The sequence below is a fragment of the Pelophylax lessonae genome (assembly GCF_965119305.1).
Source record: "Pelophylax lessonae genome assembly, chromosome: 1".
Classification (NCBI taxonomy): Eukaryota; Metazoa; Chordata; class Amphibia; order Anura; family Ranidae; genus Pelophylax; species Pelophylax lessonae.
The window spans coordinates 297,242,084-297,260,845 of NC_138768.1; the positions used below are offsets into that span (position 1 = coordinate 297,242,084).

Sequence of the window (18,762 nt, forward strand, 5' to 3'; positions counted from 1 at the left end):
CTCACAGATAAAGCATAATGTACCAGAAAAAAAGCCATGAGGTCAAAAAAGGAACTGCCTGCAGAGCTCAGAGACAGGATTATTGCAAGGCACAGATCTAAGAAAAGCTACAAAAAAAAAAAAAAAAAAAAAGATTCTCCCAAGAGCACAGTGGCCTTCATAATTCTCAAATGAAAGAAGGTTGGCGCAACCAGGACTCTTCCAAGAGCTCGTTGCCTGGCCAAACTGACAGCATTATTAAGAGAGTTGACTAAGAACCCGATAGTCACTCTGACTGAGCTCCAGAGATCCTGTGTGGAGATGGAACAGCCCTCCCCCAATCTAGACTTTATGGTAGAGTGGCTAAACGGAAGCCTCTCCTCATTGCAAAACACATGAGACTGCTTGCAGTTTGCAAAAAAGCACCTGCAGGACTGACTGTGAAACAAGATTTTCTGGTCTAATGAAACCAGAATTGAACTGTTTGGCTTCAATTCTAAACATTATGTCTGGAGGAAACCAGGCACTGCTCATCACCTGCCCAATACTATACTAACAGGGAAGCATGGTGGTGGCAGTATCATGCTGTGGGGGCGATTTTCAGCAGTCAAAAACAACAAAGAAAAATTACCAGCTCAACTTACCAGCCAGCAACAAACGAACTGTCCTTACAGTTTATGTTAAAACAGGGGTTTAGTTTTCACACATTTGCAAATACATGCGTAAGCTGCAGAGGCCACATTACAGCACCCCAGAATTATCTGCAGTCCTAACTCTAAAAATTTTGAGACGCTCCATAGTAGTGTTTTTCCAACAGCAGGGACTGGGAAATTGGTCAAGATAGAGGGACAGAGATATCCTCAATGAACACCAGTTCCACAGCATTCAGGACCTCAGACTGGGCCAAAGGTTCACCTTCCAACATCATGACAACGATACTAAGCACACAGCCAAGACAACACAGGAGTGGCTTAGAGACCACTCTGAATGTCCTAGAGTGGCCCAGCCAGAGCCCAAACCTTTACCCCATTGAACATCTCTGGAGAGACCTGAAAATGGCTGTCCGACGGTCCACATCCAACCTGCCTGAGCATGAGAGGTCCTGCAAAGAAGAATGGCAAAAAACCCCCCAATCCAGATGTCCAAAACTTGTCACGGTATACCCAAAAGGACTCGAGACTATGACTGTTTCCAAAGGTGCTTCAACAACGTAAAAGTGTAAACAGTCCAAGTAGTTACGCCAATGTGAATTTTTCATTTTTGTTTTCTTTTTCATACATTTGCAAACAATTCTGATCTCACTTTGCCATTATGGGGTACTGACTGAGTGTATATAAATTAGAAAAAAATGAATTTAAACAAACTGTAGTATCAGGCTGCAACATAAATTAAAAAAAAAAAAAAGAAAAAAAAAAAGTGAAGGGGGTGGAGTCTGAATACTTTATGAATGCTCTCTAGGTTTCCATTATATATATATATATATATATATATATATATATATATATATATATATATATATATATATATATATATATATATATATATATCTTTAGTTGTTAAAAACTGATCTTCACCCTCTAGTCTAGGGCATGTCGTCTTCCATCCCAAAGCTTTTGCAATAGATTAACTAAAACATCAATTTTTATTAGATGCTTGGTGAATCTGCCATGTTTGGGTTAGAAAAAGAAGCTGAATTTTAATGAACAATCAGCACAGAGAACAATGAAAGCTGAAAATTACATTATCTGAATTTTCCAGCTGATTAACAAACCTCACTCCCACACACCTCCGAGATTCTCTAAAGTAACAAAATGAAACTCAGCTCAGAAAAATACCATATGTTGTAAATAATGTAAACTCTATTCTGCTCTTCTTTCTTCTCAGATTGCAAAATAAATAATGCAGAAGATGGTTACAATTTAATGTCATATTTCTCTTTACTTTAAATCTCTAGATAATGCACTTACATTGGAAATGCATTGTTAGCAGAACCAGCTGGTAATATAAACCGGATTTCACTTTTTTGGTTACTAAAAACACAGTAAGCAGTCAAAGCAGGACATACTGTAGCTTTGTACATTGTGGTCACTTACTGATTTGATATAGAATGCTGCTTGTATACACCTCCAAAAACCACAGACTGATTTTTTTTTTTTTCACAAAACTAAGATATTAGACCAACGGTTACTATACCCAAGCAGTTGAATAGCACAGTCATAATTAAATTGACTACTGGATCCAGGGGGTAGATTTTTGTTTCTCAAAAGGTACGATTCATGGTCAATTGTATACAATTGCTACCCTCTATGCCCTGAACTCCAGAACGATCGCATTCCTTTCAAGAACTCTGAGGCAACTTTCGAATTTTGAGAGGGTATGGTCTTGCTCGGGGGCGATTTCAATGTAGTTCTCAACCCAGACCTTGACTCCTCCTCGAGCAGGACACCCTTATCATATAGAGCTTGAAACAGGTTAAGAGTTGCTTCATGAGTAACACCGGCTTGTAGACAGTTGGAGAACTTCAAAACACGAGGGTCAAGGATTTCAGCTATTACTCCAAAAACACGACATATTCTCGACTGGAGCTCATTTTTGTTGACCAGTTTTATTTAAGTAATGTCATCTCCTCCTCAATTGGATAAATTACCATCTCTGATCATTCCCCAGTATCGCTTTCTTTTTACCCTCCCAACGAGCATCAGAAAGAAAGAACTTGGCAACTTAATGAGACCCTCTTGGATGATTCTCCTATTCTAGAGTCGGCGGCAAACTCCTTGCGAAATTATTTTGAAATTAATACCTCTGATGAGGCGTTTAATCAGGCTCTTTGGGAGGGTCACAAGGCTGTGGTCAGAGGGAAATTGATTTCTCATGGGGCTAGGCTTAAAAAAAGAAAAAACAGCAGGAGATCTCTGACTTACTTACCAAAATCCATGCTTTGGAGATAAAACGAATGCCTCGTTAACCCCGCGGATGTCTTGACTTTAGACTCACTTAGACAAACTTTAGCTCAATGCTTGGAACGCAGGGCGAAAGATAAGTTACGCTTTTGGGCTCATCGTTTCTATGATAAATGGCAACAAAATGTGGGGAAATTGTTGCGCATGCCGAGAAAGCAGCAGGCCGCTCGACATGTCCATTCTCTCACGGCACAGGGAAAACAAACCACTAGGCTCTATCTCCATAGCTAGGGAATTTCAACGCTTTTATAATCTCTCTATTGTATGCCGTCCAATAGCGTGACCCACAGGAATCCAACTTTCCTTGGTTGGTGGAGGCGGCACTGGCAGAATTAGAAAGACCTATCAATTCCGAAGAATTGGGCAAGATGGTCGTGGGCCTTCCCCAGGGCAAGAGTCCTGGCCCGGATGGTTTCACAAACCAGTATTACAAAAAACTGTTTTCCATCATTGCAGACCCCATGTGCACCTATTTTAACTATGTGACTCTAGACCAGTGTTTCTCAACTCCGTTCCTCAAGGCACACTAACAAGCCAGGTTTGCAAGAAAACTTAAATACATCACAGGTGAGATCATTTGCTGCTCAGCGATTGCAGTATTCTAGTCTGCATCTCCCCATGGTAATACTTAAAAGCTGGCCTGTTAGTTTGCCCTGATGACCGGAGTTGAGAAACACTGCTCTAGACAACCCCTCACCACATGAAGCCCTTATGGCCCATATTACGGTGTTGCCGAAACCGGGGAAAGATCCACAACATTGTGCAAACTATCGGTCTATATCACTTTTGAGTTCTGACACTAAGATTTTAGCCAAGCTCCTCGCAGTTTGCCTTCAGGACCATGTTACAGCTTTAATCCATCCTCATCAAGCTGGTTTTATGGTGGGAATATGGTCAGAGCCCTTTCATATACATAACGGAACCAGACAGGGGAGGGTCCACACTAACAAGGATATAGGTGGGGTTACAGTTGGGTCCATAGAGCATAAACAGTCTGCTTATGCAGATCTCCTTTTTTATATCAGTAGGCCGCAGGTTTCCTTGCCTGCGCTCTTGGATATGCTACCAAATCTACGCAATTCCTCCAACTTTAAAGTTAATTACAAGTCTGAGCTACTCCCCATACATGTTCCAATGGAGATGGCTAGTGCCCTTATATATTCCTTTCGGTTTAAATGGCAGACTGCTTCCCCACCGTATTTGGGTACCCATATTTCCCCTGACCTGAAGGTTTTATATGACAAATTATGATAGACTCCTAGAGCGGATTTCGGGTGACTTCGATATGTGGCATGACCACCCCCTGACATGGTTCGGACGTATAAAAATGTACTCCAAATGAATATCCTCAGTAAAAATCATATATTTTGCATACTATACCAATCTCGTTACCACGAGCCTTTTTAAACTATTAAAAGATCCTTCCTGAGGTTTGTCTGGTAAGGTAAACAACCCAGACTTTCCTATGACATATTACCGAGACACAAAAGGGACAGTGGGACAGGATTACCAGATGTATCTATGTATTACAAAGCAATGACCCTAGTACGTATCTTAAACTAGACCAATTACGCCTCTACCAAAAACTTTGGGTCCCTCTTGAAAAGACTTTACCTGGTGGGAACTTGGTGGGGGTAACATGGATACCGGCAGGTAGCAGGGGGTCTTTCGGACTGGACCTTCCCCCTAACTAAGACAACCCTCAGGGTGTGGGACAGATTAAATGCTCAAGGTGGATACGTCTCTGGGACATCCTCATTGGCTCCCCTTGGGGGTTTCCTGTGGTTTTCCCCTGGGTAGGATATTAGTTTTTTTAGTTCCTGGTGGAGATACAGACAACTGACTGTCTTTCTTTCCAAGTTACAACCATCTCAGCGTCCAATGGATTTACTATCACCTTTTGAATCCTGGTGTGTGTGACCCACAGAGTCTAGGCATCTGTTATCTGACACGTATAAATTGGTAAAAATCGAAAAACACACACAAGGGCGCACTGGCCTAGTGCATTATCCTCTACAAAGATTTTAGTATTAAAAAGGTGTAAAGATACTCACAAACAAGTTCTTGGTACAAGCATATCAAATGGATGTGTTGCCATCAGCATCAGAACCAAAGGGTGCATCGTCCTCTGGAGCTTGAAGGCTTACGCGTTTCAAAGCTTAGCCTCTTCCTCAGAGCCTACAGACCATGTCTAAGCCCTTACTTAATACACTTAACAATGTCCTCTTGAACCAGATGCAATTAGGCCTAGACCCTCCCCCTCAGGGGTGTGTACATGGGGTGTCAGCCCAAGTCCGCTTCCCAAATCAAATGAATATACTCCTGAGACTAGTGCCCTGAATAGGGCTGAACCCAACCATTACAAAATGTGCATCAACACTAAAAAATAACATCATCAATAAAACTATATGTACTATAAAATGTACAAAGAGTGTAAAAATACATAGGCAGAAATCAAATGAATAAAAAGGACATAAAATCTGATAGAAAAATCCAATTAAAAATAAGTGAATCCTAAATGGGCATCATTTACCAGGAAGTGGATCTCTCCAGGAGTCAGGGCCGTGGAACGAGGGGACTCTCGAAGCACAGTCCATTCAGAGCCCAGTGCCCATGCGCCGACCGCTTCCCAAGTAAATATCTCCTAAACTGTACATGTTTAGGAGATATTTACTGTACCTATAGGTAAGCTTTAATTATAGTCTTACCCAAAAGGTAAAAATCAACAATGGGAGTTAACTCCCACTTTAAGAACTAGATAAAATCCATTGCGGCTGAAAGCGTCAGGAGTACTGCCCAAAATATTGACCATGGGGCCTTATAGATGGCCATGGGGAATATTCGCATCCATGGCTCCAGCGGGAATATTAGAGTTATAAACAAACGTGTGCACTTATGTAAATATACCCTTATAGATAAATGAACAAAAAGTCCCCAATAGTAGTATAAAAGTCCACAAAATGCATATAAGGTGCAGAATAGATCCACCAGGAAAAGGTTTGCTGAGTGTGGCACACCAAATCAAACACCTCCGCCCAAAATGTCAAGACCGGAGGCTTACCAGAAGAATATGACCCCCTAGAGAAAGAGTGGTCATGTGAGGCTTATATAATATTAATTCACATCCATCGGATTTCCTTTCGGTCAGTTAAATAAACAACATCACTATCTCAAATCACCAGCCACTTTACTCCGCCGAAAAATCTCAAGCTTTAATACCTGGTACGGAAATCGGTTCTCGACTTTTAAAAACATTGAAGTGGTTGTACACCCTTACATTTAACCAGTGAAGTGACTACCCTTAAGTGACAAGATCAAATAAATCCTCCTATATAAATGCTACCCATTTATCTGCAGCAATTTGTCTTGTACAGCCTTCTACAACAGAGACACAGCATCTCTCAGCAGCACAAAGCAGGTGGCAGGGATCTGAATTCACACACTGCACAGCTAAGGGAAAAGAGCTCTAAACCCTGATTGGAGGGAAGGGACACCCCCCCCCTCCTCTATTTGCTGAAGTTCTCCTCCCCATCACCTTTTTTTTTTCCTCCTGGTGTCTGGAAAAGCGGTCAGAAGTTAGTCATGATGATAACAGAGCAACCAGGCAGGAGAGAGAAATAACACTCAGGGCTTTAGAGAGAGGCAAGTACACCGTATAAAAGGATGTGCTTTGTTCATATTTCACGACTGAGGTTTCCAACCACCTTAAAGAACTAAAAATACATTTTCCAATATTCATAATCCAGCAAGCATGAAACCAGATCTAACTAGTACTTACCACTTGGTTAACAGCTTTAAGAACTTGTTATTGTGTAGCATTCAGATCTAACTTTTTTTTTTTTTTTTCGCAATTTTTGCAATACTATACTTGTAAAATTTTTTCAGAGAAGGCTATAAATCCAATATTGACTTTTTGTTTTTTGACACTTGCAGATAGGCATAGACCAAAGTGGGACAGATCATTTTGCCAACTACCCTAAAGAGTAGATAAAACTTATTAAAAATAGCAGTGATAATGCATGCTCTTAGCCCTTGGTATAGGGATACCAGCCTACATTCACGCTTTATTAGAGTTGTACTGCTTAAAATTAACATTGAGACAAGGATTCGTTCAGTGCATTAATGCCAACTCACCTCCAGAGTTTTGTTTAGTAGTTCAGGTACACCTCCAAGAGCTGTGGATGCTTTGTGAAACTCTCTGTACTGCAGAACCATTTGAACCATTTCTGGGTCTCCTGTGCTAACTGCTTCATGCAGAACTAAAACAAAGAAAAAAAAAAATTATATAATATATCTCCAGTCAATACTTTTTCAAAGGTTTAAAGACGTCTATGTATACTTTACCAAGCAACTCTGCACAAACTAGTTCTGCATATAGAATTAAGTGTCTAGGAAACCTTTAAAGACAGGTTATTAAAGTGACACTAAATAATATCCTTATTCTCCAAAAATAATTCATTACTAATCCCCTACTTAAAAGCGGAACTTTACACATAAGAACTTGCTTCTTGCTGGAGGCTTCCATTTTGCTGAAGCCCAGAGCTCCCCAAATAGCAATAAATCAAAAAGTGGAGCTAAACCCATTGATTTAACAGTTTTAAAAAACAATTTTTATGAAAAAAATTAGTAGTGAAAATTCCCTACCCTCGTCACTTCCTGTGCACATACGTCATTAAACAGCTGAGCCGCTTCCCACTGCACATGCTCACTGTGAACATACGTCATTAAACAGCTGAGCCGCTTCCCACTGCGCATGCTCAGAGCTGCGTAGGGTAGGGAATTTTCACGGGGTAGCATTTAACGTTACACCGCATCAGCTGTTGCCGCGCATTCATAAAATCATCTCCGGTCCAACCCCTCAGACTTCCCTGATCTCGGCTCCGTGATTTATATTTTCATAGACCCGCCGCCGCTTTTACATTTTGGAGCCGAGATCAGGGAAGTCTGAGGAGTTGGAGCGGAGAGGACTTAATGTTGGAGTGGAGATGATTTAATGTATGTGCGGCAACAGCTGATGCGGTGTAATGTTAAAAAACAGTGCCCCATGAAAATTCCCTACCCTCTGCAGCTGTGAGCATGCGCAGTGGGAAGCGGGTCAGCTGTTTAATGATGTATGTGCACAGGAAGGGACGAGGGTAGGGAATTTTCACGGAACACCGGGATTGCCAACTGTCACTTTTGCTTGTGTCCTCAACCAAACTGTCAAACCGTCAAATGGCTGGTGTCATAACTGATCACATGTGCAGCACCATGGCAGTTTAAACAGAAGCAGAGTCCTTAGCTGTAAAGGATAGGAGGGTTTAATTCTGCTTTAAGGCTGTCAGCAGATCGGCCTCTACAAACTCAGCAGTGCCTAAAAATGCCTAAAATGGAGAGCAACTGAGCATGTGCAGAACAGGGTGAAACAGTGTATTACTAGATTTTAAACAGCATAGACACTTCTTTTTAATGTTTTACAGCTATACCTGCCAAATGAGCCACCCTGAAGTGATGTAGACGGACTTTACATTCTAAATTAGGTTCTACTTTAATGGCTCTGTAATCTATTTTTTATAAAATCGTTTCTTACTGTGTTTTCGTGCCTCCATGCATTGTCCTTCGTAAGCTTCCTTTTTTTTGTTTTTAGTCTGGAATGAACAGTGTGCGTTAGTTGTGGTCACATGCACTCTACAAACCCCATAGCCCATCTGGAGAGCGAGCAACAGAGAGGGTGGCTACGTTCCTACATGCAGTGGACTGTGTAGAACAAATAGTGCCACCCTTTAACAAGATGTCAGATCACAGCATCGCAAAAAAAAAAAAAAAAAAAAAAAAGGGGGGGGGGATTTGGAAATTTGGAGGAGGATGAGAGCAAAAGAACGTACTTTGAGTCAATACATGCCTATTTAGAAATTTTGCTTTTTAAACAAGAGTTTAGTGTCACTTTAATTGCCGAAGCTGCATATGGTAACTTACTACATATGGGAAGACCATGAAGAAACAAATTATGAATCATAAAGAGCAAAATGTCACTCAAATATAGTGCGGCACATGGATTAATTTGACTGGGAAGACTGAAAACATTTCAACTCATTTAACCTGTAGAAGATTCTCCTGTAATAAACCCAACAAATAGCATGCTTTCAAAAGGTATAACGGCAGGGATCTGCTGCCATACACAAACCCATAACTGGCCTTTTTGAACTTTTAAAGAAAATTACTAACAAAATCTACATGAGTGATAATGCAACCCCACAATTTTTGGAGACTATGGCAACCTCTTACACAGATACTCATGGTTGGACTTATTGTGTGTGTATGTATGTATGCATGCATGCACCTTATCAGGTGAGTAAAATATGCTGGTTTGTGAGGTGCCAATTTAATTCTGATAGTAGATCTTATTTGCCACTATGAGAAAAAAAAAAAAAAAATTTCCTTTTGTCATGGTAGAAGATATAGATATATATTTGTCTCCTTGCCTCCCACACCTGTCCCCAGGGAATTCTAATACATGCCTCTGACTGTGCTATACCTCCTCTCAATTGTGGTTTGACCTATATAGCTCGATGAGATCACCAGCATATTATTCTGATATCTTATTTTGTATGTATTATTGTGTACTGTGAACTTCTGTTACCGTCTAGCTCCTCTCACCTCCTGAAGAAGCAGGGTACTCCCACGAGATGAGCAAGACTGCCTACCCATGGAATTTCTGTTATACTATATCTGATTGTGAACTAGATTATCACTTGAGGTTTTAGGTGTCTGTTAGTATGTGAGAGGTTTCTGAGAGAGGTCCATTTTATTGGCCTCGTTCTATATTAACTAATGTTTTTATACATTTATAAAAAAGAATAGAGGTGACCAGCGCTATGGAGTGTGCGGTGAAAGTGAATAAATAGATGTAAGCAGCCAACAACCAAACCCAGAAGGGTTAAAAGTCAAACGAAAGTGCAAAAGAAGTTGATGTGGCGCTACCTATAAGTGATCAAGTGTCGGGGTGAAATTATATGTAAACTTCATAAAATAAACTCCATAAAAAAAAGGGGAATGACACCAATAGAATAAAATAAAATAAACTAAGTGCGGTAAACGTATCAATCCATTCGGATCGGTTGGATCTTACTGTGTGTGGTAAAACTTGTGCAAAAGGTGCTGTTGTGCAAATAAATAAACGAATTCCAAAGTAAGTGATGAATTTATTCCAATACTATTATTTGCAGTGCAGAAACTAATAAATAGTGTATGGTTACTGTAAACAAGATAGTGCCCAAAAGGGGAATTCCTGGTGGTATAGTGGTAAAAGTGTAAGGCAATTCCCAATAATAGATAAAAGGTTGCAATCACCCGTGTAACCACTGGGTGTCGCACCACATATACAACCTGTTAGTGTGGTAGGCAGGTTGGTGTATATCCCGGGGGTTCCTCTCCTCGACCCAGCAGGCACAGGCTGGCGGTTTCACATAAAGGAAAGAGAGGGGAGCCCCATGATGCAGTATATATTAATACGCAATAGAAAAGATAGTAGTGACTCACGGTGAGGCTGCTTTGGATCAGTATAGAGCGTTCGCCAGGAAGCTTCCGCGTTCCACGGCTAGAAAGTCCGAAACCGGAAGTGACGTTATGACGCAATGGACTCCGCCCTACGCGTTTCGTCAGAGGACGTCTGCTGGAGTGGCCTATACATTTATACATTTGGTTACAAAAAAAATGTGAATTTTTTTTTTTGGGAGTCTGTGTTGGCAACCAAAATTCCATCTTGTTTCGTGCTTTCCTTGTTATTGTTATATAGGGTCCTTAGGCAATATCAGCGGCAGGATGATCAGATTTGTAGAACAAGAGAAAGAGGTAACCTCAAGTGGTTCGGACAACTCAAAGGTTAACTGATTGGGCAGTTCACGTGAAAGAATATATATCTACAGTATATAAAGATCTTGACTTCCTGGTGGTCTTGAATCAACATGTTTGCTAGATAGGAGATGCCTAATGGAAGAAGTCTGAGGAACTGATATTTAAAGTACCGTACTTACCAGTCCACCCATCTTTATTTTCTTTTGTGACATCGGCTTTATGCCTCAGAAGGACTCTAGCAGACTCTAGATGTCCAAGTGAAACAGCAAGATGTAATGGGCTCCTGCCTCGTGGATCCAGCTCCTCTATATCCTATGGTGAATAGGTAAATATTACACATTAGAAAGAAAAAAAAAAAAAAAAGGGAAGAAGGACAGCAATGCCAAAACTATACATGCATCATCATTTAAAGGGTAAATCTCAGGGAAAAAAATAGCAAATAAAAAATCATTACAGCATATACAATTGCTATACAAGTCATATTGTAATGTATTGAAATTAAAAAAAGGCTTTACTTTCCAATCTGCAGCGCTGTAAGTTTCTGCAAAATGCAATGCAATATGGCTATCTGGAGGAGTTCTGTACACAGACGGTTTACAGAACACTCCCCAGAAATGTCATTTACTGCTTGTGCAATTCGCTTACTGATTTTCCCAGAAGTCTTCCCTAAGATAAAAGATCAGATTTTGGGAAATCTCCTGCAACAAAATGTCATTTTGGTGAGATACTCCCAAAGGAAAATCACGTCTAAAGGGTTCAGACATTGCCACTTTCCTCATTAGAATTCTGCAAGTGCAGCAGCTGATTGATAATTATAAAATCACTCCCATTAAATTCACTTTCAACACAGACACAAACAGCCATTTCTTCAGAATAACAAAAAAAGGTAATACTACTCAACAAAGTCTGTTAAAATCCTTGCAATGTATATAGGATCACCCAGCGGGAAAGTTTTTTTCTCAACAAAAGTGGCGTTACTCTTAAGATAAAGCCCTAAATCCACCATGTAAGTCCAGTTTTAGGCCTAATTACTTGAGCGTGTGCTTAGCAAACTATTCAAAATATACTGGACACTGCACTCTGTTTTAAACTGAAAACCTGCATTATGAAAGAGGCTGTCTTTAAGCTACCAAGTCATTGGGCAACAGCCAACACTGGAGAGAAATCCTTTTTGCCAGCTATGGCCAAAAGAGTGATTATTTGCAGTTAATCCGGAACAATTAAAACCCATTTAATAGTAAGAGGATTACATTAAGTGGGAATATCAGTGTAACACCCATACATGAAAGGAGATTTCAGGCATCTACAACAGCACAAGACACAGAGCAAGTTCAGACCAATTAAAGTGAATAAGCCTAGTCTAACAAGCATGACTGAATTTTCTTTAGTTCAGCACCATTAATGCTGGAGGTAAAAGTGGGTATAAATAAAATAAAACGTATATATTATATAAAATATAATATATACATCTGGAGAACAGATCTTGGTTTATCAGATAGGTACTCTTTTAATGCATGTATATTAAATATACAGCATGTCAATTAAAGCATATAGTTATAGACTCATGCCTTTAAACATATAGCACAACCCAAAATTGAAATTTAGGTAACTGGTTTACTGGAGATTGGGCTGCTGACTCTAAACTGTCAAAATGTCACTCCTAGCCTTAATGAAGACACAAATTCTGCTGCATTCACGGTAATGTAAAATAAAAATATAACATGGAACATTACTGTAATGCCTGTATAATGCTCAGAAAAAGTAGGTAAATTACACCCATAGCCTATCTCCAGAGAACATTTTTACTTTCTCTTTAAATTTAAAGCGGAGTTCCACCCTACACCCTAGAAAAAAAAAAAAAAACTTTTACCCAAAAATATCCCCGGGACAGTCAGGGCTAGTGCATTTCAGCAACGATAGCCTCTGAAATGTCCCCTGTTTCACTTACCTGTAAGAAGAAATACTTACCTTGAAAATGTCTTGTCCAGCGTTGCCATCTCAGGTGTAGGCAGCTGAAGCCGGAGCGTCCTCTTCTGTGATGTCAGAGTCCCAGAATGCCCTGCTCGTCACTTCCGGGGCAGGCACGTCCTCCCTGCACAGCTTCTGCGCATGCCCAGAAGCTGTTCAGCAGGGAATGACGCGCCTGCACCCAAAGTGACGAGTGACTCCGGTGCAGGCGCATGGACTCCGGGGATCGATTACGCGCCTCTCCCAGGAGTCAATGCAAGGAGGAAGGGATGTCGTGCACCGTGTCCGCAGAGGAAGGAAGAGGAAGGAAGGTAGGTATATTTTCATTAAAAACAAGGTAAGTGTAAAAAAAAAAAATAAAAAAATTAAATTATCTTTTTTAGGTAAATTAAAGCAAGCGGACGGTGCAAAAAAAAAAAAAAAAAAAAAAACATTTTTAGGGTGGAACTCTGCTTTAAGTAAAAACTAAAATAAAAAACTGGACCAGGTGAGGTTTTATTTTGGCACAAGTGGTAAATGTAGTCCTAAATACCTGATCTGAAAAGGAACTTTTGCGATGTATAGTAATTGAAAAAAAAAAAAAATCTTTAAAAGTTTTATTTGTATATTTAAAAGGCCAGGTTCATTTTAAAAGAAAATAAATGCACATTTTTGCAGGTAATGTGGATTGATTAGAAATTATTTTTCTAAGGAGCCTGTAAAGCATTGCATCTGCGAAATGCTGATCACAGATGCAATACTTTACAGGCAACTTAGAAAGAAATGTCAGGATCTTGCAAGCTGTCAAGTATCGCTGTCTGCCTGTACCTCCCATGCAGACAGTTACTAAAGTCCAGGAAGATCAACGACCTATGAGGATGCAAACCAGCGCTCTCACAGTTCATTGAAAACTACAATCTGTCAGCTGCAATGGCCGACGTTAGTTGTAGTTAACTTATTTCCAGAACTCAGAATTAATGATGCAGCTGTGTCAGTAGCGTAGTGTGGGGGGTGCCGGGGGGCCAGCTGCACCGGGCGCAAAATCCAGGGGGGGGCATCCCGCGGCCCCGCCAGTGTCACTTAAATGCGGTCGCTTTAGAGTTTTTTTAACGGAACACAGGCCTGACGTGCTTCTGAGGCACCTTAGATTTAAAAATGGCTCTGCCCGGCGCCAACTTGTCACCGCGCATTCGCCGCCACTGCTCGGGAAAAGCCATACACGTTCGGCTATTCCCGGGAATAGCAGAACGTATACGAGCTTTCCCAAGTGGCAGCGGCGCATGTGCAATGACGTGTTGCCGCCGGGCGGCGTCATTTTTAGATCTATGGCGCTTCAGGAACAGGTAAGTGTGAGACTTCTCCACAGCCGCACTACCTGCCATTATGCGGGGCTGCGGGCATACTAAAAGAGATGCAGTGCTGTGGGGAAGGTAAACCTGTACCATCCCCGCAGCACTGCATCTCCTGTAGTATGCCCGCAGCCCTGCATCCTCCTGTACCATTACCATGCCCACAGCCCTGCATTCTCCTGTACCATGAATGCAGTGTGGGGGGTCAGTGTAGGTGTCAATGAAGGAGAGTCAGGTCGGCCAGTGCACGAGTCAGGTCGGCCAGTGCACGAGTCAGGTCGGCCAGTGCACGAGTCAGGTCGGCCAGTGCACGAGTCAGGTCGGCCAGTGTAGTGGTGAAGTAGGCGTCAGTATAGTAATCAGGTAGGTTGGTGTAGTGGTCAGCTAGGTCAGTGTAGTGGTCTAGTAGATTTTCGTAGGGGGCGCAAATTACTTACCTTGCCCCGGGCGCCAACAACCCATGCTACGCCACTGGGCTGTGGGTGGAGCTGTTTTCAAATTGTAAAAAGCGGGTGCAGGGAGAAGGGGGGGGGGGGCAGAATTAGAGTGAAGTAGTTGCTGAACATGTTACACCCTAAAAATACAGGCTGAACACAACATGTTCAGAAAGGTGAACTTATTTTTTCCGATTTGGTGAAAAGTTACAGTTAAAATGGGACACGGTGGAAGTGGCCCCTTCATTTTTCAGTTTCTCTAGTTTTACCTAATGTCTATACAAGATATTTGTTCATCTATGAGCGACATAGTTGTCTGAATCTTTTTATAAAATATTTTAGGAAATAAGACACACTTACATACACACTCCATGCTTATTTTAAGACATGCTAGAAATATAAGGATAGATTGTCACTTTAAAGCAGCTGACAGATAGGAAACACAGGAACCCAGAGTTGCCTGCATGCACCTGCAGAAGCTTTCAGAATCCTGCTTTACTCAAACCCTGGGCCATGCTGACACTACCTGTAAGCTTTGATGCGTTCCCTCTCAGAATGCACAGGATTCAGCTGAACCAGGAGATACTAAGAGTTTCTGTAGGTAGGTTTAGGCACCTGGACTTAATACCCGACAGCAGCTTTCGGGTTTCTTAAAACAAACAACACTAGGAGATAAAATGAAAGTATAAAAAGGGGTTTATTTCTAAAAGTGCTTTGAAAATATCTCAGCGATCGTGCAAGTCAAAAAGAATCCCTGTAATGTTTTTGTAGTGTCAGTTTCGATTTGTCACCTTTGACAGGACAAGTAACATTTCCTAACATTTATTTCTAAGAGAAAAAGCCTTAGGAACATTTAACCAATAATGAACACTATTGGCTTACAAAATTCAACCAGAAGAGGAAAGAATATGAGGTTTATGAGAATATGGGTTTGCACTGTGAACAAAGTGTATGGAGATTTCTGCAAACACCACTGTCTGTAATGCAGCTTCTCTCAACCATAGTTCCGTGGAACCCTAAGGTTCTTCCAGAGCAGTGTTTCTCAATTTTTTTACCTTGGAGGAACCCTTGGCAAACAAAATCTCGGGGAACCCCTGAAAAACAGTTTTCAGATCTACAGCTCACAGAACATTGGATCTGATCAGCAAGCTGTAGACAAATGCAGAGCAGCGCAGAGAAGCTGCTGTTGTAACCTGCCTTTTCCCCTTGATCCCCCACTAGTCCATCCCAGGTGATATCACATACAAAAGCCTGGGACAGACAGAAGAGAAGGACCTGTGGGGAACAGTGCAGTAACAGTATGCTTCCTGCTCTACAAATTCATAACACAGGGCTTCTCAAATCAATATTGTGGAGGACGTATATCTGCTCAATGTTGTTTTCAATACGCAATGACAGTGCGCATTGGTACCCGATGCCTCCTCTGTAGTTGCGGCTCCAGTGAACTTAAGCCTCGTACACACGCAACGAATTTCCGCCGACCGGTCGTCCCTCTTTTGTCCAGAGTGGTGTCTGTTGGTTGGAATGTGCTCTAGACCAGGAGTTCCCAAACTGTGGGTCGGGACCCACTGGTGGGTCGCGAGCTGCCTTTAAGTGGGACGCGCTGAGCCGGAATTCACTGAGAGCGGGCCCGCTTAAGTTGTGCTGTGCGAGCCTGTGCAAATTACAGAGAGCCAAAGCAGTCAAATCGCGATGGATTCAGGATCCCGCCCATGCAGTTTACGGAGGCTGGTCTGCATTTCCCACGAGGAGGATATTTGCATTAGCGAGTAACCATTTCTATGGCATTGTAATGTATTTGTACATATGTGGGCTGTTATGTAGGATATGTTCATGGGGTGCATAGCCAGCCCCTCGGTCCTGCTGGCAGCAATGGTGGTGGCTAGACTGGTGGCGGGATTCTCTCAGCTATAGCGGGCAGAAACTGCAGCCTCGGTGTCATACGAGGACCAGGTGGCCTGGCGGCGTCAGGAGTTCATGGCAGCTTCTGTGACCCCAGTAGAGGATCTGAAGGATAAGAGCCAGGACACCAAGACCAGCATAGAGCTCCTCATCATGGAGACTCTTGGGTGAGGTGTGCTGGGCCCTGGAGAGGGCAAACAGGGGCCTTTACTGTGGACCACTGGGAGAGGAAGGAGGGTGAGTGCCATATAGCCTGCTGATCACTGTCTTGGGTGGTTGATTTCTGTCCTCTGCCTGCCTTATACTGTCTATGAGGGTGCTAATTACTTACAACTATTATTTGCATTAATATAGCGCCAACAAATTCTGTAGCGCTTTACAATATTCAATTACAAGCAAGTGGGTCCCGAAAAATAACTGTATTCAGAAGTGGGTCTCTGCCCAAAAAAAGTTTGGGAAGCCCTGCTCTAGACTGCACACGAAATTTCCCGCACTACAGAATTCTACTTCAGAAGTGATGTCATGTTAGATTGCTTGCTTTGTGTTCTTTCATCTCTGAGCATGCCTAGTCTTGCTCATAAGATTTTTCCCCATCTAAATCTGTACTAGACGAAAATCGGTCGTGTTTTGACGGTCGACAAAAATTATATAGCCTGCACACCAGGATTTTTTCAGCCGAAAAGTCGGAGTCGGTTGTCGGAAGCACCATACTAACAATCCGAAAATCGGCAGATCGGTCGTCGGACGAAATTTCCCGGCCGAATTTCTACTCGTGTGTACGGGGCTTTAAAGGGTGGCATCGCAAGGAGTGCAGAGAGCAGGAACATGCAGCTGGATTAGGAGGCAACATCCGGTGTACGACAGACTGTGGAGGGGGGGGAGGAAGCAGACAGAGGGAGCACACTGATGAATGTAGCAGGAGATGACATCCAGTGTATGGCATTGCTAAATGCAGATTGCAGAGGGGGAGCAGAGTGCAAGGGCACATGGCTAAAGGAGACTGAATGTAGCAGGAGGTGAGATCATAGAAGCTTTATGTATAGTTATGGTACAACAAAGCTATTTTGATCTCACCTCCTGCTACATTCAGTCACATTCAGCTGTGGGCTCCCCCTTTCTGCAGCCATACACTGGATGTCACCTCCTGCTTTAGCCATGTGCTCCTTCTCTCTGCTCAATCCCCAGATCACACTGCTGCCTTACACACACGCTGTGCTCCCTCCCACAGTCTGTGATGCTGCCATAGCAAGTCACCTCCCCTTTCAGTTCCCGATCTATGCGCTACCCCTGGCGCCTCCCTCTGAGTTCACAGGAGCCAAAACTACAGAGGCGGTATCGGGTATTAGTGTGCGCTGACAGTACTAAATATCAGCACACATTGAGAACACCACTGGAAACAACATTGGGAGGTATACATCCCGCAGAATGCTGAGATGCTGCAGAACCCCTGGGGAATTCTTGCAGAACCTTAGTTGAGAAACACTGTTCCAAAGGTTGCTAACAAACAATGTTTGTTTTCAACTATCTTTAAAGCTAGCCATATATGGATCAAAATTGTATCCACATATAGCTGTTCCCATTCATGAGAAGTCAATCTATTGATCAACTTTTCATGAACAGTCCCGCTGGAAAATTTTGCACTGATCGGCGTTCGCAGCCCATTAACTGCAGCTGATCAGTCAATTCTGACAGTGGGAGAGTCCTGCTGTCAGAATACAATTACACAACAAGGCGGATTCCCCCATCTACCTCGAATGTATGGATGGGGAAATCAGCTGAGTTTTTTTTTCATTTAGAATGTAGTACCATCAGCGACAGATTGTTACAACCACAAAGCACCACTGAGCAACACAAGAAGGGTCCTTTTACACTGGCTTTCTGTCCGGCGGACTCAGTTTTGCTCAGCGGAGATCGATCAGCCAATCCCCGCTGAGCAGGAGGGAGGATTACAGGTCCGTTTTCCGCTTACTTTGCACTTTGAGTTGTCAGATCCCTGCTGTCCTCTATGGGAAATCGGATGGAAACGGACCGGCGGTCCGTTTCCATCCACTTGGATTTCATGAACGACATCAGATGGGAGAGCAGCGGGTGTCAGTGGAGATGTCACCGCTGACATGCGCTGCTCCATAGGAGGTGCATGGAGCATCCGATCAGATCCGCCTGAAAGAAAAAAAAAAAAAACTGACAGGCAGACCTGATCGGAAAGCCCATGTGAAAGGGGCGAAAATCATTTTTGCATGTGGCCATGAAGTTATATAATTCTCTGTGAGGGCTGAAGGCGAAGATTTAAATCAGATTCATGATAAGGATTTTTATGTAGTGTTAATAGTATGATGGTATTATGTGAATTATAATTGG

General features: G+C 42.3%; 1 protein-coding gene across 2 annotated transcripts in view; it reads right to left on the reverse strand.

Annotated features, from left to right (window-relative positions):
* The window catches only part of ANKRD13A (ankyrin repeat domain 13A), a 107,974-nt gene that overhangs the window by 81,749 nt on the left and 7,463 nt on the right, over positions 1–18,762 (reverse strand). For both annotated transcript variants that reach the window (XM_082270912.1, XM_082270913.1), the window contains 2 exons: positions 10,952–11,084; positions 7,074–7,198 (listed from right to left, as the gene is read on the reverse strand). In XM_082270912.1, coding sequence (XP_082127038.1) covers positions 7,074–7,198; positions 10,952–11,084 — 258 coding nt within the window. The remainder of the gene's footprint in view (positions 1–7,073; positions 7,199–10,951; positions 11,085–18,762) is intronic.